The sequence below is a fragment of the Sus scrofa genome, chromosome 13 (genome assembly GCF_054392235.1).
Source record: "Sus scrofa isolate SSC_HxYL_T2T_F1_AM1 chromosome 13, Sscrofa_HxYL_maternal_Yorkshire_Landrace_v2.0, whole genome shotgun sequence".
NCBI lineage: Eukaryota > Metazoa > Chordata > Mammalia > Artiodactyla > Suidae > Sus > Sus scrofa.
This window is the reverse complement of record NC_139395.1, coordinates 122,006,140-122,034,093: the sequence shown is the minus strand read 5'-3', so window position 1 is coordinate 122,034,093 and position 27,954 is coordinate 122,006,140. Positions and strand designations below refer to the sequence as shown.

General features: G+C 35.3%; 1 protein-coding gene across 48 annotated transcripts in view; it reads right to left on the bottom strand.

The window, feature by feature from the left end:
* EGFEM1 (EGF like and EMI domain containing 1) overlaps positions 1-27,954 on the bottom strand; it is a 688,205-nt gene that overhangs the window by 387,711 nt on the left and 272,540 nt on the right. Inside the window, exon 1 of one of the 48 annotated variants that reach the window (XM_084990220.1) lies at positions 2,370-2,436. The exons of the other annotated variants lie outside the window; for them this stretch is intronic. Within the exon in view, the coding sequence (XP_084846346.1) occupies positions 2,370-2,400 (31 nt within the window). The 5' untranslated portion in view covers positions 2,401-2,436. Of the gene's footprint in view, positions 1-2,369; positions 2,437-27,954 lie in introns of those variants that run through there. 48 annotated transcript variants of the gene reach the window in all.

Genomic DNA, 27,954 nt, shown 5'->3' with positions numbered 1-27,954 from the left:
AAAAGAAAAAGATACAAACACACAATCTAAGATATATTGCCAATGCATAAATCTGCTAAATTTCTTCATAATACCTAACAAATATGATTTAGAAAATGTAGAGCTTTCAAAAAAAAGCATACCATATAATTTCAAGAAATTCTAAAGATTTGAGCAATTTCTGTTAATTGAGGACATTACAGTTATGTATCACAATCATTCAATATAAAAGTGAAGACAGGCATTGGAAACAGAAACCATGCTGACATGACAGTTACTTCTAAATTAGCAAAATGCAATTATGCTCCACACAAGATAATCAAATAAAAATAAGTCAGATTTGTAATACAGTAGAGCTGAAAGATACCTGAAAAATAAATCCATAGTCCAGTTCTACCCCCCCAACCATTTAGTGACCACAAAGCAGGAATTACTGGCCTTTATTATAGCCTGAGTTTAGAAATGGAGCGGAAGAGACAGCTTAAATCAGCAGCCTGTGTCTGTTCAAGGTGCCCAAGCATGATGCGTCCATGTACCATCTGAAAACAATGACAAGCTAAGAAGACTTCATGCCTGATCCTGATAGGGGCCCAGAAACCACCTTGCTCTATTCCCTCCCTGCTCCTATCTAGTTCCGTTTCCACATGACTCCTAGATCAACTTCATCTCATTGTGTCAACCCCTGAGCCAGCATTTAACCTGGTGTTTACATTTTGCATCTTAGCCTTGATCTTCAGTGCTCTCTGAAGACTGTCTTATACTAGCCTCTTTGACTTTTACCTTTCCGCTTCCTGAGACAGAAAGACCCATCCTGTCTGTGTCTCCTCTCCACTAGAATCACCATGACCACTATCCAGCACCCCCTACATGTACACATGAGCTCAGATCCTGGTAGAGATACTCTGTCTCTCCAGTATATCAGCCCTGAGAGAGAGAGCATCATTGTTAACTGTTGCTAGTTCTTTACAAGGCCACTGGGCTTCACTTCTCAAAGCACTGTGTTTTAATATGCTAATAGCATTTTACCAATGTTAGCTTTTTTGTAAGAAGTTTCATGACTTGGTAGCACTTGCTCAAATGGCCCAGGGCACATAAAAATGCTCGGGACCATCACTAATGCATGATGTGGGTGGAAGAAGGATGCTACAAGAGATGAAAAGGGACTTATCAAGTGGACAATTAAAATAGAAAGGGCCTCCCAAGAAGAGGGAGATAGGTGTACAAAGGCAAGAGATATGATAGCTTCGGGGGCTCGTAGAAGTTCATTATCACTGGAGAACAAGGAATAGAGAGGGGCTTGGGGAGGAGTTCAGAAAACTGATGAAAGATTAGGCTTGCAAGGGCCTCACTGTGACTAGCCTTGCTTGCAATGCCAGGGAAGCTGGATGTTTTTACCAGTAGGTGGTAGGATACTAGAGACTGCTTAAGAGAACCACTGCAATGTTCAGGTGAAAAGTGAGGAGGTCATACATGTAGACTTGTGGCAAAGAAGGGGGAGAAGAACACTGGACATCAACAGAACTTGAAGACTGGGTAGTGGGGTGAAAGGATAATACATGATGACATCTGGGTTTCCAGCCTACCTGAACATGTGGACTGCAATGCCACTTGTTGGGAGTAAACAAGAAAAGATAAAGAGCTTTAAGGAAGGTAAGTAGTGAGCTTGATTTTAAATATGATAAGTTTGAAATAGTAGATTTGAGAAACCTGGATTTGAAAACCAAAAAAAAAAAAAAAAAAAAAATAGTCAAAATAACCCAAGGACAGCAGGTACAGACAGAGGAATGACTGAAAGACAGAAAAACAGGTACTTCCAATATAAGGAGAAAGTAAAGGGGGAAAAACACAAGACAAAGAACATGCTAGCTTTTGTATAAGCCATAGGAAGTCGCATTATCAAACAGGAACTATTTTAACACATGTTTTTACATTGTTTTACCACACCTCAGTTTTTAACTGCATTTAATATTAATAGAGAAGATGTTTGCATTTTTGTTATTTTGAAAGCTTAGTTTATAGCAAGATTGCAATCCTTCTCACCCACACACATGGGTTCACAACTGAAATAAATACTGCAATATAGTTTTATATTGATTTCCATGTTATATAATTACTTTGAGGACCTCTGGTAATCATTTACTTTACTTTACACTAGGGCTTGGTGTAAAAATTGCTTCCCATATTTATTCAATAAGATTCCTCCATGAAATCAATTACAGAAATAAAATAAATTTGTAAAACTCATTTATGCATACACATCACAGAGAAAAAAGGTTCTTCCTTGTCCTTGTTTACTCATCATCTTTATTTCAGGATATCACATTGTCCATAATCAAAATTGGGTTTCAGTATAATTCTTGATAAATATAACAACTGAGCAGATATCTTACCTTGCCTGGGGCTCCATCCTCCCCACTTCATTGCTATTCACTCTACTGCACAGTATACATACAGATCAGTCTCATCAGCCTGCACTATGCTTTGGACCCCAACATTATTTCCCAGAAAGTCTGATACAACCTTTTTAAAGAACAGGTGGCCACTACACAGAAAAGCAGAGCTTTAATATAACCCCCCTAGACACACATAAAAGACACTACAGGGGGCTGTCAGTATGTGAAGAGTAATCAGTCACATAATCTTTATTAAACACAGCACATACCCCACCTCAAAGAACCGGGAATCCTTAAACACAAAAGGCCTTTTGCTGCAGATTACTTTAGATTTAGTTTCAGGATCAAAGAGGTAATTTTATTTTATTTTATTTTTAAGCCTTAGCCTTAACATAGAGTGTTTTCCTTAGATGGACTTTTTCATCTCAATGCTGATTTTTCTATCCTAGAGATTTGGGTGGAAGCACATAGTCTCAAAATACAGAGATGGCTTCATTGAACCATTTTTCTGGATCCTCTGGTATAAATCAATTTTATACCTCTAACTCCAAAGATTTCATGTCATCTTAAATCTCTGAATGCCCAAATGTATTCTTTACTCCGCCAGTAATTACTTTTTAAGGAGAAAAAAAAAAAAGAAATATTACCTACTTGATGGTTTCACCCAGTGTGAGACATTAATCTTTCACTTCAGGTACAGTATTAGATTACTATCCCCACTCACAATCAAGTCTTGATTTGGGATGACAGTGTTCAGCCATCAAGATACTGTTTTTAATCAGCCACTTCTGAAGGTTGACAAATGAATAGTCCGATTATTTCCATCCTTTGTGAGTAGCTCAGAAACAAACACTCCTTCTGTTCACGATGGAAACTATTAGTGAGAAAGGAGCTTTGCCAGTAACAAGCAAAACTGCAGGGGCATCAATATACAGGCACATTACTATCCATCCCAGATTACTCTAGAGCCTTGTGAATTCCTCAAATGGTGAACAGATCTCTCCTATGTAATACAGTCCAGCTGGACAAATGGTTTACATACTATTTGCAGATCTGTTTTTCCATTTCCTGGTAGAAATAGATTTAAGAATTATTAGAAGAAGGTAGCATAGTCCCCTGCTCCTTTGAAAAGCCTCACTGACCTTTAAACAATACACTTTCAACTCTAGCTACTAGTGAGTTAAGAATAATCTCATTGGGAAAAGAGTACAAATTACAAACCTCAAGTTATGAATTTCATTTTTTTAAACAGAGAACATAAAAGTACATTTGGTATATGAAAATCCTTTTACTACTATTTTATCTCTAGCCATTCTACTATGAGTTTCAATTAGTTAACATCAGCTCAAAATAATGGACTCTCATTGATGCTATTTTACCCTCTACGAATATATTAAAAAAGTTAAGAGCCCCCTCAGAAAATTAGGACACTTTTTCTCCTATCCAATCAAAAAGGAAGGTTAATAATTTTTCTACCTTGAGGCACTGTCAATTTATCAGCTCTGGCTGGAGGCGCCTGTCCAAGCCCAACCTTTCTATATTATATCCCCAAACCTCATTATTTCAAACCATTCCTCCAAATCTCTAACCCTTAAAGCAGTGAGTGGTCCTAAATCCTGGCTGCACATTAGACTCTCCTGGGGAACTTTTACAAAATATGGATACCTGGAAATTCTGATGTAATTGGGCTGGGATAGGACTTGTGCATCAACATTTTTATAAGCTCCTCAGGTGATCTAAAGTGCAGCCAACTTGAGAACCACTGCCCTACAGCAATCTCCTAGCAGTCCCATCATCCATTTTCGCAGCCTACTTCCCCAAACTATAGGTTTAATCACGCTCCCTTCATAAACAAATAGGACCGGAGATCAAAAGACTGTGATTTTCAATAGATTTCTATCAAGTAATTTGAACAACCTCAAAACAACATTTTCTGTATACAAAAATAAACATATTTCTATATTCAAAGAACATATTTGAAAGGAAGTGGTGGGGAAAAAAACAATAGCAGGAAGAAACATATGTGCATTATATACGCCCTCAAATATTCAAGTAATTTGCTTTCCCAATCAAATTACCACAATCCTTCCCCTCTTGTCTACTATTTCTCTCCATGAGTCATCACTAATTAAGAAAAACAACAACAACAAAACAAAGACCCACACTGTCCTGGGTAAAGATAAAAAATGGAGACTGTGTGCCTTAGAGATGTATGATAAATAATTATACCAGTATTTCCTAATGAACTATACTATCCTATATCCACATCCTTTGCAGAGTGACCTTACCCTCTGTCCATTGTGAAGCAGACTCTATTTTCCACCCCTTGTGATTTGCTTTTAGCAAGAGAGTGTGATGGAAGTACCACTGTATGTCTTCTCTGGCTAAGCCTTAAGAGAACTACAGCATCTGTTTTTGTCCTCTTGGAATGTTTCCCCAGTCATTTGAAGAAACCTGGTCTACCTCTTAGGCAATAAAAGGCAAAATAGAGGAGAACTAGGGTGCCACAGCCAACAGCCAGCATCGACTGCCAGGCACAGGAATGAGATACGTCCAGATTCCTTGACCTCAGCTGAGTTGTCAAATATCTCCAGCTGCACAGGTAAGCCCAGGCAGGACTCCCAGCAGGACTGGCAAAAAACCCACCAGTTGGGTTGTGCCCAAACTGCAGAATCATGAGCAAAAATGGCTGCAGTTTTACGCTAAATAATTGTAGGGTGATTTGTTATATACCAAGAGATAAATGACGTCAAAATTTATGTCATATTCCAAAGAATTGGCACTTCCATAAATGTATACTATATGCAATTTATAAGGAACACGTTTGAAGTTTCATCTTCATAAAGTGTTTTGCAGTTTAATCTCTTCCCATTACATTTCATAAAAATCATACATTTGCTTTTCATTTTCTTCCACAATTACTTGTAGGAAAAGAAAAAAAACCTGCTACAGCCACCTCTAAAAAAGTCAAGAAACAAATTAGCCCGAAGTTCCTCTATAATTACTAAATTATATAATTCACTTCATTTCTCCCTAGAGAACAAGATATAAAAAGAAAAATTCCAGGAGGGATTAAAACAAAATTGTTCTGTTGCTGAACCTAAGGATATTTCCAAGGTTGGCTACCTCTGATAACTTTCACAAACCATTTCACTAAATATTCCACTGAATAGAAAACCTCCTTAGAAATCTTTCTACAAAATAGTGGTAGCTGGAACATTTTGCAAATATTACATCAGAATCTTCCTTCGGCATAGATCTAGATCTGGCCAAAGGGAAATGTGGCTTTGTAACCTTTTTTTCCTTTTTTCTTCTTTCTATGTTTGCTTTAATGTTGCTTTGTAATAATTTGAGGAATAACTAGCTATATTAGTTTTCTATTGCTCTTGTAACAAATTACACTAATTTATTCTTTCACAGTTCTAGAAGCCAGAAGTCCGAAATCAAGGTGTTGGAAAGGCCACGCTCCCTGTGGAGCTTGAGAAGAAAATCTTTTTCCTCACCCTCTCCAAGACTCCAGAGCGGCAAGCCTTGCCTTCCCTAGCCCTTGGCCTCTTCCTCCATCTTCAAAGTCGGCAGTTCAACATCTTCACATCTCCCTTTGCTTTCATCCTTATATCACCTTCTCTTCCATAGTCTCACCTCCCTCTGTTTCCCTCTAGTAAGGACTTATGATTACATCCTTGAGCTCACTTGAGTAATCCAGAATACTCTTCCTATCCCCAGACCTCTAATCCAATCACATCTGCAGAGTCCCTTTTGCCATCTAAGGTAACATATTCACAGGGTCAGGGGATTAGGATGCAGATTTAGGGAGATTATTTAGTTTATCACGCTATCTTGGGTTCTATTCTGCCTGGTCCTAAGGTCAGGATTCTTCAAGTAACTTCTGTGTTCAGCTAGCTCAACTGAGGCAAAGTAATAAAAACCCTTAGTTTCCTCATCCTATACAGTATAGAATAAACTTCCTACTTAGAGCAAGTGACAATTAAATCATCAATTAAACTTAGCTAAAGCCAAAATCAGACTGCCTAAAAAGAATAGTGCATCTGGTCATTGAGATGGAGCTGCTCATTTTTCAGTAGTAGTTCATCCTCCTTAAGAATATGATTGTCATCATTTGTTTGCCAACTTCAATAAAAAATTCATCTAGAATGGCTGCTTCAGGGGATGCTGGGCAAATACTGCTTTTTGTTTCAATTTGAACACAAACACAATTCACTGGCATCCTATCATAGCTTCAACTATCATTTTTAATGTATTCTTACCTAACCTAACACAATTTCATTTTATTAGTAGCATAAAAACAACTCACACCATAATTTTTCTACTGACAATGTGGCCACTTGAAGGCATCATAAACTCCTAAGCACAGATTTATAATTCATACATTATTTAAAAAGAAGAGACTCTTAATACATTTTATCTTCAAAAGAAAGTAATATATTTCAATTGAGAGTAGAGAGAACAATTCAAGCATGTATGCAGAAGTATTCTTACCATATAACTAGATTATAATATTTACATGTATGAAATCTCATTGACTCAGAAAATAAGTAATAATCTCTGCTAAAGGGAATATTTCATAAGGTAAATCAGATAAAGAAAACAAAGCATTAAATGCAAATACTTGTGAGAATGATAGGAGTCAGATGTGCATTAAAACATCTTTTTATAGAATAAGATAAGATAAACTTAAGAACATAATCTAAAGTAACCACATTCAAAAGCAACAGTGTATAAATTAACTGTTTTCATTTTATGGTAGCTCTTAGACTGCTTATTTTTCAGGTTATAAAAATAAATGATAAATGGTTCTAGTGGTTTTAGGAGTATATAATTTGAGAAAGTTAATATCCAAAGTCAAAATACTGTTAACCAAAGGTCTGAACTGATAAATGAATTAATAGCAGTTACTATACAATGCATTTAGCATTTTATTTTATTTTATTTTTGTCTTTTTGCCTTTTCTAGGGCCGCTTCCACGGCATATGGAGATTCCCAGGCTAGGGGTCTAATTGGAGCCATAGCCACTAGCCTACGCCAGAGCCACAGCAACTCGGGATCCTACTCGTGTCTGCAATCTACATCACAGCTCACAGCAACACAGGATCCTTAACCCACTGAGCAAGGTGGGATCGAACCCGCAACCTCATGGTTCCTAGTCAGATTCGTTAACTACTGTGCCACAACGGGAACTCCGCATTTAGTATTTTAAAAGCAGATCTTGAAGTTTCCTTTTTATAACCTTTATCCCATTCCTTACCTAAATCTCACTAAAATGAAAATAAAGGAATCAAGTTTAAACATAGATGTGCATAGATGACAGGAGATGGGACGTCAGCAGACAAGAGGTGACAGCCAAATTTTGGAAAAAAGAAAGTGGACCTAAGTGAGGTTACTGAGTTAGCCAAAGGGAGATTTTGCTGACTTGGGAGGGGAAGTGAATTTACCAGCAGGATGGAAACAAGCTCAGATGCACAGTCCCTGCTAAACTTAGGAATTAATGGTCAGGGACCTTGGAAGTCCAGGATTCAGAGAAGGACAGAAAGCAGGATTATTTTCTTAAGTTCATATAAGCACTTGCAGATACTCAGACCCCATGGTCCACTCAGACTGCCAATCCATTACTCTTTCCACACCTCATAGACAACAGGAAGTTTACTTCCTGGAAGGATTCACAAACTGAGGGTGGGGGTGAAGTGCTACACTGAAAACAAGGGTTAAATATACTTGTCTATATTAAATGAAAGCAAAGAATTCTTTTCCAGGGAAACTAAGTGGCCCAAGCAAAGACCTGGAGATTCTGACTGACATTTGGATGCCCTCAAAAAAAAAAAAAATAATCTGGTCCTTGCCCATTTACCCAAAGATGCCCCCCACCCCGTCACACACACACACACAAACACACACACACACACACATACACACACACACTCTCTCTCTCTTTTCTCATCAATCTTTTCTGTACTGTTTGGTACTGAGGTCTGGATCCAAAACAAAATGAAACAAAACAAAAACTTGTAAAAAAGAGTGCAAGAAGAAGAAACTAAATAAGTGTATGAGTGTGTGATATATTTGTGTTTGAGTATCTTTAGACATAAAAGAAGAGATATTGCAGATACTGCACCTATATAATTTGATCAGGAAACTATAAATAGGAGCATTTAGAAAACAAGAAAGAATGCTTAGAAATTAAAAAACGATTGTCAAAAACATTCCAATACAAGCATATAAAGATCGAAGAAATCTCTCAGAATGTAAAAATAAAACAAACTGATGGAAAATAGGAGACCAAAAACTAAATAAAATAGAGAATCAATCCAGGAAATCCACATCTGATTAATTAGTGTCCCAGAAAGAGAAAACAGAGAATCAGAAATGATCCAATAAAATAGAGCACAATTATCTCATACTGAAGGCATGCATTTCTGGATTAAAAGAATCAGCCAAACGGAGAGAGCACAAATGAATGGAAAAGGCTTACATCAAGATAGAATATTGTAAATTTCAGAACATCAGGTTAAAAAAAAACGGAAAATCTTTTAAAAATAACCAGTCACATACAATAGAGGCTATCATGGTTCTCAAACTGGTAGGTAGACAAGACTAGAATGAGACATTGCCTTTAAAATTCTGAAGGGCAATTTTGTTCAACCCAGAATCTTAAAACTAGCCATATGATCAATTCCATGTGGAGGTATAAAAAGACTATTTGTGACAATGAAAATTTTGAGGAATTTATCCTTCAACCAGTCTTTCTCAAGAAGCTACTGAAAAGTGTTCTCCATAAGATATGGCCAAAGTTACTCAGAAAACAGGGGACCAATATGAGGGTGAGGCAGAGGAAGTTCCCAGAGCAATGAAGAAGAGAAATACCAAGCAACAACTGTGCTACAAAAATAAGAGAAACCAACCCCACTGCAGCAGTTGACTTGATGACCCTAAAAGAGCTGTCTATCAAGAAAAAAGAGGACTATTACATTCCTTTCCGTGTTTAGCTTTATTGAAGAGAGCCTATATTTTTTCTTAGAAAGTTTGTATTGAAATAGTCTTACTTACAGAGAAAAATAAACAAATGAGATAAATTGAGGAATTTCTGGCTCTTCCAAAAAAGTCAGAAAAGAAAAAAATGCAACCATTATATCACACCAAATGGCTTGTCTATGATCCATATTCATACAGTTACATAAATACTGAATATTGATTGAATAAAAACACATGGCTTAAGTTTTTGGAGAATGGAGGAGAGAGAAAAATGTATATTGCAAGGAATGGGGATAGACCCAAAGTAAGAAAGCTCAATCATCATTTTCTGTGGTAGGAAGACAATTGAAATAGAAATATCAGACAACAGCAATCTGGTCATTTTATTTAAAAATATAAAATTACATATGAGAAGAAATAGCTATGAAGGAGTTGAAATTTGGTCCAGTTTAGGGTGTACAGACCGAGGAATGAGAGTGGTGGCTCAGTAGAGAGCTTTTGTTCAAAAAAATAAAAAATTGGTCTATTATTCTTTGATTTTTAAAACTATGAACATGTGCAACTTTCACAAAATACAAACACATTTTTATGGAAAGCTAACATCTAGTAAAATTCTATAATCTACTAATGGCCAGCTCTTTTCAATGGAATAATCCAAACATGTTTTGACATTGCATACCAAATGTCACTTGATTCATTTGTTTTCTGGCATTCCTATGACTGCAATTGCAATTTGCAGAGGCTTCAAGATGGCTTTAAGATAATTTCAAAGCTTTCAGCATAAATTGACCCTCTTAAACAATTGCGCATAAATTTTCTCAGGCTCAAGCTGACCAAATGGCAATCAAAATGAAACACAAACAGGATGTTAATATTGCCTTATTGTTCAGTGAGCGTGAGTGAAAACAAAGCAAACTACAACCACTGCTCATACTCTTGGAGGGAACAGTTTCCCATTGGGATAATTATGTGTTTTCAAAATGTATGAATTCAAACGAAGAAACAAATGTGTATGTTTATTATGCGCCAGGCACTGTGCTGGATAAACAGGAAAAAGAAAGATGCATAAGATGTAGACACTTCATTTGAGGAGTTTGTAATCAAGGAAACTAAAACACTAGAAGCTCTCTTAACTGAGTTCTATTTAAGTGACTTGCCAGACTAACCCTCACTAGCCATTTTCTCCTTGAAACATAAGGAATGCTGTTCATAGCATGTGATACCCTCAAGCTAGTGACTATTCTTTCACCATTAGCTTCTTCACTCACCAGTTGAGTGGTTTGCCTATGTAGGGCAGGGGAAAAAAATTCCTCTACCCTCTTAGATTCAGTATCTGGGCTTGTAAAACAAACTACAAAAGACAGATTAACAAGAGAAAACCAAACAGAATTTATTAATGTGAACATTGTGCATATACATGGGAGGTCTTGGTGATAACTCAAAGAGGTGGTTAGAACTTGGGCTTATACAGCATCTTAACAAAGGGCAACAGTTTTGTAGAGAAGTGTCAAAAAAAAAAAGAAAGAAAGAAAGAGAAAGAAAACAGGATTTAGACTTTAAGGGCAGTCAATTGGAAGGTAACTATATAGGGAAACTAATGGTAAATAAAGACTATCTTGTAAGGTTTGTGTAGACTTTCCTGGTACCATTTTGTCTCCAGTGATATGGATATTACTCTCTTTGATATAGGAAATGGCGAAGAGATACCTTCATAAGGAGAATTTATGTTCTTCTTTTAGAACATATTTATAATCGTATATTGTAAAATTCAGTAAAATCTGAGTGCTAAATTAGAAAGAGCTAGCTGAAAGTTTTGAGAAGACTTGCAAAAGGTGAATCACTGAAAAAATTCTGTTGAATTAGCTATGGAAAAAATCATGAAAACCTAGAAGGATTTTTTTTTGACAGATAATTTTGCAGGCATCTTTATATTCTCATTTCTATTTCAAGAAAATGAAAATGGATATGAAGAAGATGCAAAATGGCTACAGCTTATACTAAAAATATACTACCAAACAAACAAAAGAAAGCCTATATTCAAAAAAGTATTAATTCCTCACCATTATGAAAAATATATTTATTATGTCTTAAATTAAAACAAATGCTATAGATTTGTATGTATTATTGACTTTGGATTCCATACTCTAACCAACATGTCCCATTAGCCGGCCAACAACTGTTCCTAATGTTATCAAATAAGAGAGCTGCCTCTGTTTGAAGAAGTCATTTGGACCACCAGGGGATTTGTTTATAATAGATTACCTTGCAGTGGTGATAGATATACTGTTCTGGTCACATTCTTTCCTGAAAGCCCCCAGCTGTGTTCAGCAAAACTAATTGATAATGTATATTTTCAAAATAGCTGTTATGCTTAGTTAAAAAAACTGGCCCAATATTAAAAATTTCACATAAAATATCACCTTCTGAGAAGTATTTTCTAAACCACAGAGCTAATTATTAACACAGGGAAAAAATACAGAAAAAAAAAGTAGATCCAATCTGCAGATCCAATCTGCAAAATAGAAAATAATATCAGAGTACCAGTTTGGAAAGGGCTTTACATGTCATATGATCTACCCAGTTCATTAAGAATAGAGATATATCAAAGCTGAAGAGGAAAGTCATCAGTTCTAAGGGTCTATGGCAGTATGAATTATTTTCTGAAGGCAATAGAGAATGTGTCATCTCAAAACCTTACCTAGTAGTAGGTCAAAAGCTTTGATTTCAGCCATCATGAAGAGAGATTTTCAAGCTATAGCATATTCAATTTAACAACTTGGTCTTCCTTGAAATGATTTGACAATGAAAATTAGAAGATATATTACACAATGCTTATATTTTACTTTGTTTTATCTAATTGGGTTTAATTAAATTAGAATATGTTGACTCAAGTAACTCTTATTAACTACATTTAAGGAATGTCACAATTGAATCCTGCAACACAAAGATCGTCAACTTCATTGAATATATCTCAGAAAACTTGGTTATAATTCTCATTTTCTATTAATTTTCATTATAAAATCAAAAGCATTGTCCCAAATGGTTAAATACAAAATACATTGACTTAAAAGACTGGATAAATAATGGATTGAACTTGTGTTATGAGAATTGTCTTATATTTGGTCTCATGAGAGCGGAAACACTGGCCTACACAGTTCACTTCACCTTCTGTGTATGGTTTTACCAGCATCTGAAAATTCACCTCTTCTTCCTCTCATCTGGGAGATCCAGCTTCCTTCCATCTCTACTCCACTGTTCCAGATTTTGCTCTCTACTTTTGTTATAATTTCATTATAATCTATTCTAACTGAGCTAACTTGAAATACCACAATTCCCCAGTGTGGGGTCACGTGAAATAGTGCTCTCTAAAAATTTCTTTTTAGATGATGAGTTTCATAAAATATGGGTTTCTTTTCAATTCTGTAAATATTAAATTCTGCATATTGAGTTAGAATATGGAAGAGAGAACTTTATTCTTTCCAAAAGAGAGAAATTTACATTTATACTGTGTAACCTAGCTTAACTAGTCTGGTGTTTAATAAAAGTACACCCTTGAAACAAATTTGTATTAATTATGATTAATAACTAATAAAAACATAAAATCTCAGTTTACAGGAATACGAAATTTATCTAATCCTATCACTTATACTTGAACCCTCTTTGCTCACCAAGAAGTTGTTCAGTGGTTTCAACATCCCCCAAAATAAGGAATTTTATCTTCTGATGCAGCCCCACTCCATTTTTAAGAAAGCTATTACAGAGTAATTGGGAGAGAAGAAATCTGTCTGCTATTCTTTTGATCCCTATTCAGAGACCACATCTTCTTAAGCTCAGAAATTCAAAGTCAACCATTTATTTTCGAGCCCTTCCTCTCTCTTCCCTTTTCTCAGCCATTTATTGAAAGAAGCAATAAGAACTCAAGCCAGGCTCCCCAAATCTTCAGTTTCCTGCCTACATCTTTTGATTAGCAAAGATGTTTTCTTAGAATTTTCATACATTACTAAAAGTGCTTTTAGCCCCACTACCTAAATAAGTATTTCAGCAAATTCTACCTCCTAGTGTTACTTATTTTCTTGTATCTGTTATCATGAACCAGTTTTATTCTATGTATAATTACATCTGCCTCTCACTCAAAAGAGAATCTCTGGTTACAAAAACCTATTACTAATTTAAAGAAGAAACAAGATGTTATAAGGACAAATTTTTGAGTCTGGAAGCATGTCACTAAGAATTTTGTAGTCCAATTTCTCCCAAGAAATGTAAAAGCAAACAAATAGACAAAAATATAATACTTTTCACCATGTAATCAGTACAAATGGTTAACAGGGTAGGTGGTTACTAATAAAGTTGGTTCTACTAAACAGGAAACAGTCTAACAAACTGGTATAGATGATAGTCAAGAGTAATAATTTGTTTTTAATAGATAGCATTTACCTTCTTTATCAACATAATAGTTCTGCATTAAAAACTGTCAAAATTTCTGTGTAAAAAATTAAATTATATAATAATAAAAATATTAATAACTATTATTAATAATAATCCAAAATTATGAACTAATGGACCAAAACGTTATAATCTTACCAAACATGAGCTTTTCATTTTAGTGGAAACAAAATTATTTTCTATGGAATAAAAAAAACTGTCACTTTCCTCATATTTATAATAACATTTTAGTGAATATTCTCTTTAAACTATAAAATACGCAACAAAATATTCAATCATTATTATTATTAATTTCTCTTAAAAATCAATCTCTCCTTATGTTTGAGAGACTTTGTTTTACATCTAGAATCAGTTTGCATTTAAATCTTCCATACTAATAAAATTCAAGATGAATTCATTTATTGAAGGTTCAAGGTACAGTAATTTGTTCTCCAGATTTTATATATGTTTTGTCATGATTAATTTGCATCAGGCTTTCTGTTTTGCTTTGTTTTGCTGATTTGGCTTCATTTTCTAATCCCTACACTTCAGAATGCTCTCTATTCTATCCTTTGTAGATCGATCTACAAAAACATGCTACCTAGCAACTGTTCAGGTTTTCTACCTGCCATTGTACAAGTTGTTGAAGCAAAACAGGTATAGGTTGGATATCTGATGGGGAAAAAAATATCTTTTATTTCTCCTTCTCTCATCTACAAAATAAGAGAAAAGGTATTCAGCCAGAAGTACTCCAAAGTAACTGTACCAAATAGAGGCAAAAAATAGCCCTTATTATAAGGAGACTGATAAAATCTTTTTGATGGAGTTATCCAATCATCTGTTATGCCAGTGACCTAGAGATAAAGAAGCAGTATGTACAATCACAGTCCAGTCACAAAGAGGACCTGGAATCCTGTTCAAAACCAAATAAACTCATATTAATTAATCAGGAAAGTCTTTAGTTATTCCTTAGACCTCTATATCCTTCAACCTGAACTTTTCATTCAATGAAATGAAATATTATTCCATGATAACATTTTCCAATTGGAGCTGAATATAAAAGCCAAATATCATAAGAAACTTCACATTTTTGAGAGTTGCAGAAAGTTTTTACTGCCTAAAAATATTTCCATCTCTTTGAATTATTTATGAAAATTATTTCCTTACCTGGGTAGATATGACATTTTCAGCTTTACTGTTAAAAGCACAAATCAACCACCCCTTTTATGAAGCTTTAAGAAAAATGAATATGCAGATGTGATTCTACTCTCACAAAAGATGTATGGGAGGAATATACTTCAAATTATATGCATAATATGCTTGTGATGGGTAGCACATATAAAAAAATGCATTAGTCTATTAGCATATGGGTCAAGCTAACAGAAATATGTGACAAAATTTGCACTATCGAAGCAGGTAATACAGCTTAGTGTCCAATGATGGGCTTTGCTCCATAAAGGCCTGAATTAGAGTTCAATTTCTGCCTTACACTAAAATGGTAAATTCAGACAGGTCACCTAACCTTCCTAAGCCTCAGTTTTCCCATCATGAACTGGAGATAACAATGTATACTTCATCAAGTTATTATCAGGACTAAAGGATAACACTTTAGCCATTCAACTTTCATTTATTTACTATGTATTGTGACATATGGCAGACAGAATTCTAGGCATTAGCCATACAGCAATGAATAAAAGACATAGACCACTGAGGAGGCAATGTTTGTGCTGAGAAAATGAAAGGTAAAAAGTAACCATCAAGCAAATGGCTTTCTAGGGTGAGAGACACTCCCTCTGAGAGTCTGAGAGGGAGTTTGACAAGAAGGAATCACTGAAAGGAAGCCAGACTGATGGCAGATGACAGGGAGTGAAGAACACACATCTGGGGAAACAGGCAGGGCAAGTTGTACAGGAACTGTAGCTTGGGTGGTCATAATTTACTAGGACCTGTAAATTTACTGGCACATGATAAATCTAATACCATCCCTTTTATTAGCTCAATCAAGCTTTCTTTCTGCAGAGCTAAGACTACTTGATCCTTGGCATCCATTCTACCTAAATCTGTAGGACCAATCTTGAAATCAAACAAGAACTGTGAAAAGGCTACAGAACACAGAACATCATGGTGAGTGACACTACTGTAGTAAAGATTCCAACTGTGGGTGTCAGTATTCCACTCAAATGTCCAGATGGGACCATTCATATGCCAAAGGTGCCTGCCTCAAGAGCAAACCAGACCAGCCACCCTACGGTGAGAGAGATATACCCTCACCACAGGAAACAAAGCCACACACACCCAGGGGGAGAGAAGCAGGGTCAAGGCAGGGAACATCTACAGGTTTGAACATTTTTTCCAAAATGTTCCCATTCATCCAAAAGAGGTCATTAAAATTGAAAGCATTAGTGATGCTCTAAGTGGATAGATTTAAAATTTGTTGCCTGGCCAAGAAAGGTTTCGAGTATTCCACCTCCCAAATATACCTCTCTGGTGTAAGGATTACTTTGAGCAGAAGGCAATTTAGGAAAAGCTGACACAAGATAAGGGCTCTGCCCACCCTTCCATCTGCCTGAAAGCAGAACATAAATATGAAAATTCCCTTCGTGAAGGTATTCAGAGAACTCCTACTTCCTGTATCAGGGCTAACAACCTGATTACTGCAAACAAAATGGCACCTAGAAAGAGTCTAGACAAATAAATGTTGCTAACTGGCCCTTATCTACAATTAGTTTCCCCACGTATTTACCTTTTCACAGTTTGCCATCCTAGAAACTCAAAGAGCTCTTCGTCTTGCCACCTTTCTACAAATTTGCTATTTTTTTTACAAAGATGTTATGTAAGTCCCAGTTCTAACCACCCTTTTGAGTTACTCTGAGATCTGTGAGTATACACAATGCACGCGTTTGTAAACTCTGTTTCCTTTGTTAATCTGTCTTTTGTCAGTCTAATTTGCACCCAGCCAATGAATCCAATGAAAAAGGTCCAGTTTTCCCTCCACTGCACCCATCAACCTTATGTTCAGTAGAATGAGAGCTCATTAGTTCTTGAAAATAAAATTAGAAACAATTATATTTATGTAGGCTAATAATTTCTTTCAAATACACACAAATCATTTCAATCTCAATGTATATTACATAACAAAATTTAAAAAATGAAAGATTATATGTAGTGTTTAAACAGAATTTTGTGCTAAGAATCCAAAAACAAAAAAGCAGAACATGTGAATAAGGTATTGGAAGCAGATCATTTGCATTAAGAATTTTCAGTCAAAATTTAATTTCAGGTGCTTATTTGTAATAAAAGTGCCTCAAAATCACTTATGTTTAAAAATAACAAAAAGAACTGATCATTTAATTGTAAATATTTCAGACATATAAACTTATATAAAAATGGGGTAAAAGACCTCATAGAGAATAAAACATTTATTTTAGTTGATTTCCCTAATCAACCCAATACATCCTTTCCTCTCTGATCTATAATGTTGATATTATAATTGTTTCAGTTATTATTTTTCATTTTCATAGCTTCTTTCCCCTGAAGTAATCTTTTTCTGGGAGAAAGAAGATAACCTAATAGATTTTTCTATCTTTAATTTTGTGCGTTCTGTGAATTTTTAATGCAAATGCTTTAAAGAATTCTTCTTATTTAAATACGATATTTGATAAAAAGTATTCCAGATAATCTTTCTACTAAATCTTTAACAGCAAAGCTTAAACAAAAAGTTATTACCATATGCTCTTTAATGCCTAAAGCAAAGATCTAGTATGGAATTGAGAATCATAATGAGGTCAATCTCAATTCCATCAATGTTATGTTCTATTAAAATCAAATCCAATCACATTCCTCATTTCAACCCAGCATGGCTTGGCTTTGAGGTATGTTCAGAAATGCACTTAAATTAGAAGAGAAACATTAACATTTTATCATATGAATACCACTAATGGCTCAGAAGATTAGCAGTAACACTTTCTGGAGACTTCATCTACTGAAAATGTACTCTTAATAATATTCCCACACACCTAACTGTAAATGTGGGAGGTGTGGTTTCAACCAACAAAGTTCAGGAGCTCTTGGTTAAAAAAAAGGAAAGAAAGAAAAACTACCATCAATAAAAACCCTTTAACCAAAAATCCAGTTCCACTTGTATTTTCACCAGAAAATAAGTTTTCATTTACATCACCCCAATGGAGTGAAATAAAGTGTGAGTAATGGATCATCTTTGATAGATTACCTAGTTATAACTAAATTTTTAGGAGGGTTTTTAAGAGGATGGAGGATAGGCAGAGGTGTTTAAATTTTCTCTGCTACCTAGTAGGAAAAACTACAAATTCATTACGATTCCACTACTCTTTCTACACTTTATCTGTCAAGACATATAGCCTAAAAGCTCAAAACATCAAGTTAATACAATCTTTCAGTTTGAGCCTGAAAAAATTAACCCTATTCCAGAAATCAATTTCAGAGTTAACCCTATTCTATACACCAACAATGCATACATCACTGAGAATAAAGAAATATGATCGTCCTTAACTTATGGCAGAAATGTATTCTTTAATGCTTTATTTCCTTTGAATGAATTCAATTTTTGAATGCCTAAATTATAACCAGCAAAGTTCTAGAGATGTCAAATATAGAAGCCACGGCCTAATGGAGGTTTTAATATATACCTGAAGACCAGAAATATAAGGAATTAGTGACCTTTAAAACTGTAAATTGTCTTAAAGGTCACGAAGAAGAAGTCATTTTACATTTGTAGGAACCAAAGCAGGGTGACTTTAAGTGTAGTTGTACAAACCACAAAGCTAATTAATATTCTGCTGGGACTAGAATCCAGAAGACTGACTCTTAGCCCTGGCTTATTCTGAACACAAAGAGAAAATCTGCAGGGAGGGGCTGCTGTGACACAGAAGTCAATGCTATGAGAGCTCAAGGTATGGAAAAGACTCAGGGAAGGGCCATCTTTTCTCTCCCCATTTCAATTACTTCTGAAATCACCCACTCCTGGAATCTTAATCCCTAACACTTTAAGACAGAGCAGATGCACATTTTTCCAAAATGTACTGGAATAGGGATTCCAGTTATGCACAAGAAGGAAACCAAAATATGTCACTCCCAAACATACCACTTTGACATAACAATTCTTCTGAGCTGAAGGTAATTAAGATGCAGCAAATGCAGGAAATGCTCTCTCTTCCTTCCCTTTGTTCTGCCTAAGGCAGGATATAAATTCTCCTTCCACTCCATACAGACTCTTATCAACCCAGAGAAGGCATCAGAGGAATCTGTAAACAATCCAAACTCCATTAGTTCTCTCCCATATATTTACCTTTTCACAGTTTGCCGCTCTTGGGAACCAAAAACCACTTTCCTTTGTCCTGCAATTTCTCCACAAAGGTATTGTTCTTTGTTGAAGACGTATATAAATCGTAGTTCTAAGTTACCATTTTAAGCTATTCTTCAGAAAGGTTTCTCTTGTGTGATGTGCAGGGTACTCAACTAAGAAACTGTTTTCCTTTATTAATCTTTTTCTTCATGAGTTCAGGTGAAGAGAGTTCCCATTGTGGCCCAGCAGTAATGAACCCAGCTAGTATCCATAAGGATGCAGGTTCGATCCCTGATCCACTCAGTGAGTTAAAAGGCTCCCTTGTTGCTATGAACTGTGGTGTAGGTCACAGATGCAGCTTGGATCTGATGTTTCTGTGGCTGTGATGTAGGCCTGCAGCTGCAGCTCCAATTTGACCCCCCCTGGGAACTTCCATAGGCAGTAGGTGTGGCACTAAAAAAAGAAAATAATAATAATAATAATAATAATAATAATAATGAGTTCAGATGAAAACCTAAGATGGGGAAGTAAAGCTAGGCTTCCTCTAAGCATTGAAAAGGGCTTCACCATCCTTAAGCTCTGCAGAACTGAGTTAAAAAACTAAGCAGCGAATTGGCCTCTTCTGGAACATAAAATACCACCATTTGGGTTGAAGCTAGGGCTCTCTGCACATGGATTCTGGGACCCTTTAGGAATATCTTCCCAGCCATAGCATCTGGTGGTCACACCTTTGCCAGGAAGCTCCACACCTGCTTTGTGGAAGAAGTTCAAGTGTGGAAAGGCAGTAGGAAGAAGGGAAGCAAGAAGATCAGAATGAGGGAACTCCAAAGACAGAAACAATTTCAGGTAGGGACCCCTAAGTTTCAGCATCAGCAAAATTTTTTTTTAAATGTTTTTTAAACCACTGTCTCCTTGATATAAAGGTTACTCTGTAGTGCTAAAAAAAAAAAAAAAAAAAAAAAAAAAATATGGCATATTGTAACTCGCACAATTAAATTTTTTCTGAAACTATCATTTTTAGGAGATTTAGAGAGAAAATTAGGTTGATTTTTATTAGTCCACAAGTGCTATACTAAATCTGTTGTCAACTAGTTCTTTACTCTACATTCAAGTACTGCTTATGTGAGTATACTCTTAAATATGTGGTCAGTCATTACGAAAACTAGATCAGATATGCCCCAATTCCCTGACTTTAAAAGGGAGGATAATTAGGATGAGAGCTGTGGCTACTTATTTAAAATATATATATACATGGAAAAGCAGAATATGAAGTTTCTTTCCTAACTCTGCACCCCATGATGTCTTGGAAATATGTATATTTCCCAAAGAGAGAGAAGGAAGCGGGGTGGGGTGGAGAACCATGGGCCTGGGACAAAGAGTCAGCCACTCTGAGTGATTCAATCGGGACTCATTTAATGTTGGGACAGTGGCTGCAAGAGCCATAATAACTTCGTAACTGAAACAGAGCATAGCATATTTAAAAGCAGTTTCTTAAGACAGAAGATAGTAAAATATTTACTATAGCATAGAAAGATTAAAGAATATTTCATGTCAAATTCTTCATAATAGTGAAAAGAATATGAAATAACTCAAATACTAAAATAATAATAAAGTAAAATAAAATATTTACTATTGGAAAGGGATTTATGGACAGAAATTTGTTACTAAATTTAAAGCCTACAAAGTTGCATCAATATGATATATATTTAGTGTGTTGCCTTAATTGCTTTATTTTAATGTTCATAAAATATTTATATAAAAGCATTCAGTGGATTACTCCTTACTTCTATCCCCTAATCCTATTTTTTCTCATTAAATCTCAAATAACTCAAACTCTAAGTTGGCTACTTGAAAGGTTTTCAGAAACCTAATTATTATGACAAAGTATACCTCACATGTTTTCTGCTTTATAATTTATCATTATTATGTTTGTTAAATTGTTTCTGAAATCCAACTATTCCATTACATTTTCACTGAGGTATTAAAAAAATATTTTCCCACCTCCAAATAGAAACTTTGATGACTCACCTTTCACTTGCCACTACCTCAAGACCCAACTGTTTTATTCTTACCAAGCAGAACTTTTTTTATAACATGTTACTATTCTATAATTTCATTTATGCCTGTGTATATTTTTGAAAGTCACTCTACTTTTTATCTTACAGGGTAGCCTTTGTTAACCAAATTATATCAACAATGTTCAGGTTAATACCACAAATCTTACTGTACTTAATAGCACATTTGAATGCCAATTACTAGTTTTCTATCTGTAATGTGACAAGGCTAAAGATTCAGTGCTCTGTATTATTCTCCTCCTATTCAGGATGCTCACAAATTTCAATGCTGCCAAAAGTTCCTGCCTTACCACTACCCTTGACCTCTAACTTAGATTTTTACAAAATCCAAGGAAAATGTTTATAGGGCAAGATAAAGAAAGCATATAACCTTTAATGGTAAAATTTTAACAAATTATATGTAAAATGGATTAGGTAAGATTAATTTAAAAATAAATATGCTCAACTGCCAAATGATGAAGATTTACTCAGGGAGTAGGCAACTTATGGGAATGAAAATATCAGTGAAAGAAATGGAAGGAATGGTAACAACCACATATTTCTAAATCTCCAAATGCAAATTCCATACCCCTCTAAAAAAATAAACAACATAGAAAGACACACACATATACACCCACCCAACATCACACACTTCTATAGCCCTTTCATATTAATTAAACGTCCCCTTGAATTAATTTTATAACACAGCATGTTAGGAATGGGAGATGGAATGGAACCCTTCAGTACAGTAAGCCTCCTTTGTTGGAATTTTAAGTAACCCCTAACTCTTCAGAGAGCCACAAAGCTTTGCAAATTTCATTGATTCCTTCGATTGATGTAAATTGCAAGTGACTCTATATTGTGTCAGGCAACTCTCAAATGGTTCCAGCTGACTCTGCAATGAGCTGTGACATGGTCCAAAGCACTATAAGGAACACATCACATCTTTAACCTCAAGCAGTAGAGCTTAATCTGCCTTGTTTTGTGTTAAACATCCTCTAAGTAATTGTACTCAAGATTTGAAAAGTTCTTTGCTTCCTTAAACAGGAAGAGTGTGCACTAATAGCATTGCCTTTTATAATTTTGAGAATAAAAACCATTTGGGAGACCTGAGAAGAAAGGTAGCCTTCAAGGTGTAGGCCTCAAAGCAAGGAATGAAAACATAAAAGCTGTTATGGTCTGCTTTTGACATCTTAGAATACAGAATAATGGTCTCAGCTCCTGTCCTCATTCCTCCTGTGATCAGAGCTCCATTTGCAGTTAATGGCAACTCCTTCTATAGGAGGCCTTTTAGAGGATTTGTGGATTCTGAACAAAATCAGAGAACTGAAAAGCAGCACTGAATGTCGCCTCTGGGCTGCTCACCACTTGCAGGTTCATGGACAAAGGAGAAAAGAGAAGCAATACAATTGGCAGGTATGCCAAGAAGCAAGCAGTCCTGAGATGGTATCCAAGTGGCACCACGATGCAGTACACAAAGATACAATCCTCATGCCATGAGGTTCAAATCCTGGCTGCCTTGCTTACTAGTGACAAGAACTTGAGAAAGTTTCTTAGTCTCTCTTTTCACTTGAGAAAGTATATTGATAATTTTTACACTGTATGGCCATTGTGATTATCATGTGAGATAAAGAAGTCTGTAAGGACATAGGACAGGAGCAGGCCCTAGAAAGTTCTTGGTGAATGGTAACTGTAAGACAACAATGGCAGTAATGATGATGGGGAGAAGGCTGATCATTGATGGCCACTCTCATTAAGACTACTCACAGTCTGGTGTGCTAAGCTGTTTCTTGGCCTTGGAGCTTTCACATGCCTTATTTGCTTCCTCCTATCAGCTTCACCAAAATCACACCTCATCATTCTGAGAAACTAGCCGAAATGGTAATGCTTCCAGGGAGACTGCCCTAAACCCATCTGATTCGGTTCCCCCACACTCCCCCCTCTACTCTTGACATCAGCTACAGCAAAGGGTACATGGCTTGCTGAAAGCCACCAGGAGAAGCAGAGTTCTAAAATTATATTTAAGGCTATTTGGGCATTCCCATTGTGGCTCAAGAGGTTAAGAACTGGACATAGTTTCCCTGAGGATGCAGGTTCTATCTCTGGCCTCGCTCAGTGGCTTAAGGATCCTATGTTGCTGTTGCTGTGGCTGTGGTATAGGCCTTCAGCTGCAGCTCAGATTTGTCGTTTAGCATGGGAACTTCCATATGTCACAGATGAGGGCCTAAAAATAAAAATGAAAGAAAGACTATAAAAATAAAGATATTTGAGTTTCCACACATTCCAGACACTGTCCTAAAGGATGGGGATGGATTTATAGATAAGACATAGTTTCCGGCCATAGAAATTTCCCAGTCTAGACTTAAAGCTACACAAAAATTGTGGCAAGGGCTATAACAGAAGTACATATAAAATCTTGTGAGAACACAAGAGGGAAAAATTAGTTACATCATGGGAAGACAGACTTCAGTTATAAAATAAAATCTGAGTTGGACCTTAAAGGGTGAGCACAAAAAGTTCCCTGAAAGGATCTTACCACAACAGCCTGTCAGCATATTTATACAAGCAAACAACCCTAAGGAATACTGGGGACAGAGACAGCTCCCACTGAAATGACAATAGATTATTTCACTTATGAGCAAATAAAGAGCAAGGGAGAAAACAGGGAGTAGCTCACATTTTAGCCTTTCATTTGTTCCAAGGGTGATTTTTAATCAAAACAGAGCTGGATGATGTGAGCACAGAGGCAATCTGGGTGCTGATACGAGCTCAGGTGTGGTCAGCTTCTTAGTGCTGGGATTGCTGGGTGGTTAAATGAATTGATGGTTGCAAACTGCTTTGAAAATACACAATGCTGAATAAATGCCATGAATTACTGTTGTTCAATATACTCAGGAGATAAACTTGTCTCCAAACAGAAGGTCTCCGCAAGATGGACTATGTTTAAAGACATTTAGGAGCTTTCTTTTTCAAAACAAAGATGAAAATTTTAGCTAGATTTATTCTGAAACCATCATAATGCCTAAGGATAATCTTTTTAAAATGCCATTATAACAGAATAAATCTGAAATTGCTCATAAATGCCACTTACAGGGAACTTGTAGAAAAAAATGCATTTAACTAAAACAGTTTTGCCATCTCACTTAAAAACAGATTATAAGAAAAAGAAAGCCTCCCATGGGAATGGTAGCTGTGATAGCCAAAAGCAAATAAGAAGAAACAAATGAAAGCTATCTAACCTATATAAACATATAGAGAGGATTCTGTCAAAAAGATGATGGAAGAAACTGCTAGAGGAAACTCATATTTGATAATGATCAATCATTACTTTACTTCAAATGGTTTTCAGCAATGTTTGTAAGTCTCCACCAACTCTATCCAAAATTTTTAAAAGGTTAAACGGAAATGTAAGTAGTCATATAATAATGGTAGTAATATTGATAATATCTTACATTATTATACTTTCTAGTTGATACAGTAAATTTAACTATGTCAATATGAAAAACACTATAAAATGGATAGGACAGGTGTAACCTTTTTTTAATTTTAATTTTTAAAATTTTTAGACAGCAATTGAGGTGAAGATTATATGACTAGAAAGATTATAATCCCAGAGCAGGTAAGTATCAGAATCAAGGCAACAAGTTATTCTAATTTCTAGAACAATAATGTTGACATTACTTTCAAGCACAGAAGATCTTGTAAAAATCTTTATCCAAATAGCAGATAAAGCTTTATGATAAGCTATAAAAGAAATAACAAGTCAGTTTTGATGTTACAACAAAATTAACATTTATAGTAGTTAACTTTTAAATTAAGAAAAACTGTTTTAAGAAAAATATATATTTATATAAAAAAATGGAGAGGTAACCATGAATTAGACAAGGCTTTCCCAAACTGTGTTCTTTGGAACACTCATTCCATAAGATGCCAGCAGGTGAGCAGTGTCAAAAGGGCTGTATGGTAAATATATTTGGGAACTGTTGCTTAGTAGGTCTCTTATTTCTGACTGTCAGTCTATATTAATACACAAAAAAGCTCTGAGAATATCTATAAACAAAAACCTGTGGCCTCCCAAATTCACAATCCTATCTGTGCTTCTTAAACTAGGAAACATATTTTACTGAGTTAAATGTAGACTACCCTGTGACAGCAATACCAAAAGCAAAAAATAAATATAACATATACCTCTGGTGTGATGATTTTAATTGTTATCTTACTAAAGAATAAAAGGTGTAAAACATAATTTTTATTTCTTTTTTTAAATTTTTTCTGTTCTTTTTTATTTTATGATTTTTATTTTGAACTTTTAAATTAAAACAAGTAAAAGGCTATTACTTCAAAGAATTTTTGCTGGTCAAAGGCTGCTCTAGCCTATAACCAGAAGCCATTGTCTTCTGTCATGAGGATGTCTTCTCCGGAAATTTTTGAGAAAAAATGAGATCTGAAATCTGGGAAGAATTGGCATTGAAAACAATACTGGACATATACCTTCTTAGATTTAGATGTATTAAATACAAATAAAAAGAGAACACGCCTAAAGTAACACACTGTGTTAAAGAAAGCTTGTTTGTCTACTATATCTTTTGCAGAAACCACATATTTTTCACTGTCATTGTGAATGCAAACTGTAGTCCTAGTTATCCAGATTTAAACAAGTTCAGGTATGAATCTCTCCCATCTGTTTTAGGGGATGCCTTCAATTCCGTCAACTAACTTGCTTAGAGCAGGTTGGAGATGAATTAGCAACCACATTGAAAAAACGTTTCCATAATTCCTAAGAAAGCTGCTCGTTAATCTAAATATTTAGAGCCATGGATGCCTTTGTTTCTTGAACACATAAGTTTGTATTATAAATTTCAGAAGGAGTTATAATTTGTGTGAAGATATCCTGCATGTCTTTAGTTTGAAAATGTTGACCCTGGGATTTTTCTGAGGCCATACATGTAGGAAAAAGGAAATGCAATTATAATGCTGTACACTGAGGCAAAGAGACCTATACTCTGATTCCTGCTTTGCCTTAAACTAGCTGTCATTCAATTCACTCAGTTTCTCTAGCTGGAATGTGACAGTATTTGTTGAGATGATCATACACTCCATTTCTGGTGGCTGTCAATACACACACACACACACACACAGAGAGAGAGAGAGAGAGAGAGAGAGAGAGACATACACACATCAAATATAACATCAGAATGGAAAGCACAGTGAAGAGGCTCATTATCTAAGACTTGGATTTTTCCAAAATGTGACTCAAAACATTAAGTGGTGTTTCACATATACTAGGCACTCAACAGCCAACCAGAAGTTGGATTGATATGGTAAAGGAGGAAAAAATGTTTCTAAAAGTGGCACCAAATCTAAAAGGCTAAAGAAATGATAGCTAGCAGGCATTAAAGAAGGATAATAAAGAAGCAACATAAATAGAGATTAGAAACAAAATTAAGTGGGGCCTGCTAATTACTGATAAGCAAAAAGAAAGAACACCAAGACATTGTGATGAATATTTGGCTTGAATTTCACACACAAATAATAGGACCTTGAGGACCTCAGTCAATCTAAAAGGGATCCTTTAACATTAATACATTATGTAAGAACTAAAAACAGTGGGAGAAATCAATTCTTATTTAAAAACACTTAAAATATTCTATCAGAAGAGAAAGATAGGAGATTCATTTTCCCAAAGATTACATATTTTTTTACTGTTTGAACTTTTACCATATGTGTGAATTTCTTTTTTTTTTATTTCTTTCTTTTCCTTACCTCTTTCTCCTTAGTTTTTTTTTTTACATTTTCCTGATAAAATACAGTTTTTAAAAGGTTCTTTTTAAGTATTACAGCTTCAATTTACTAGTTTCTTTAAATGAATATATTTGTCTTAAAAAACTTGGAAAATAATTAATTTAGGGGTGAAATCTGGCATAAATATGCCAGATTGAGTCCATAATTAGTTCCTTTTACAAAATAACTGACATGATAGCATAGTAAAATTAATAACTTTAGGATTTCAATACTATTTTGATTCAAAATCTAATGAATCAGTAATTTATTGTGAGAGTTTAGGACAACTTCTTGGGAGTTTAGGCAACTGCAAATTAGAGGGCACAGTCTCCAAATCTGCCCTCACTTCTGACACTAACTATAAGTTAGAGGTATTCTGAAACCACCCTCAGGCTTGATAATTCTCTAGAAGAACTTGCAGAATTCCCTGAAAGCTGTTATACTCATGGTTACAATTTATTACAGGGAAGGATACAGATGAATATCGGTCAAGAGAGGAAGCAGATAGGATGGAGTCCAGGGAAGGACCATACATGGGGTTCCCATTGTCCTCTTTCCATGTTACATTCCTGGCAACAATTTGTGACAACACAGAGAGTTGCCAACAAGAGAAGTTCACCTGAGCCTCAGTGTTCAGAGATTTTACTGGGGCTCCACTATGTAGCATGATTGACTGATTGTTCACATGGTGGATTTCATCTCCATGTTAACTGATACCATGTGACTCAAAGACCCCATTTTAAGTTACCTGTTGTTCTCATATGATAGCTATGACAAAAAATTAAGTCATAGATGTAAAAGTACTTCAGAACGTCATAATTGTACCACAAACAAAAGTTAGTATTAGCTTTTATCTGTATGTTTTCTTTTAGAAATAAGACAAGTCTTACCCAAAAAGAGGGCAACGTGCTATAATATAATTCAATCATGGTTAAATATACAGAAATTATTTTAATTCAATTATTAATGGTAAATTGTCAATTTTACAGTAAATATTATATTAAATATTATAATAAAG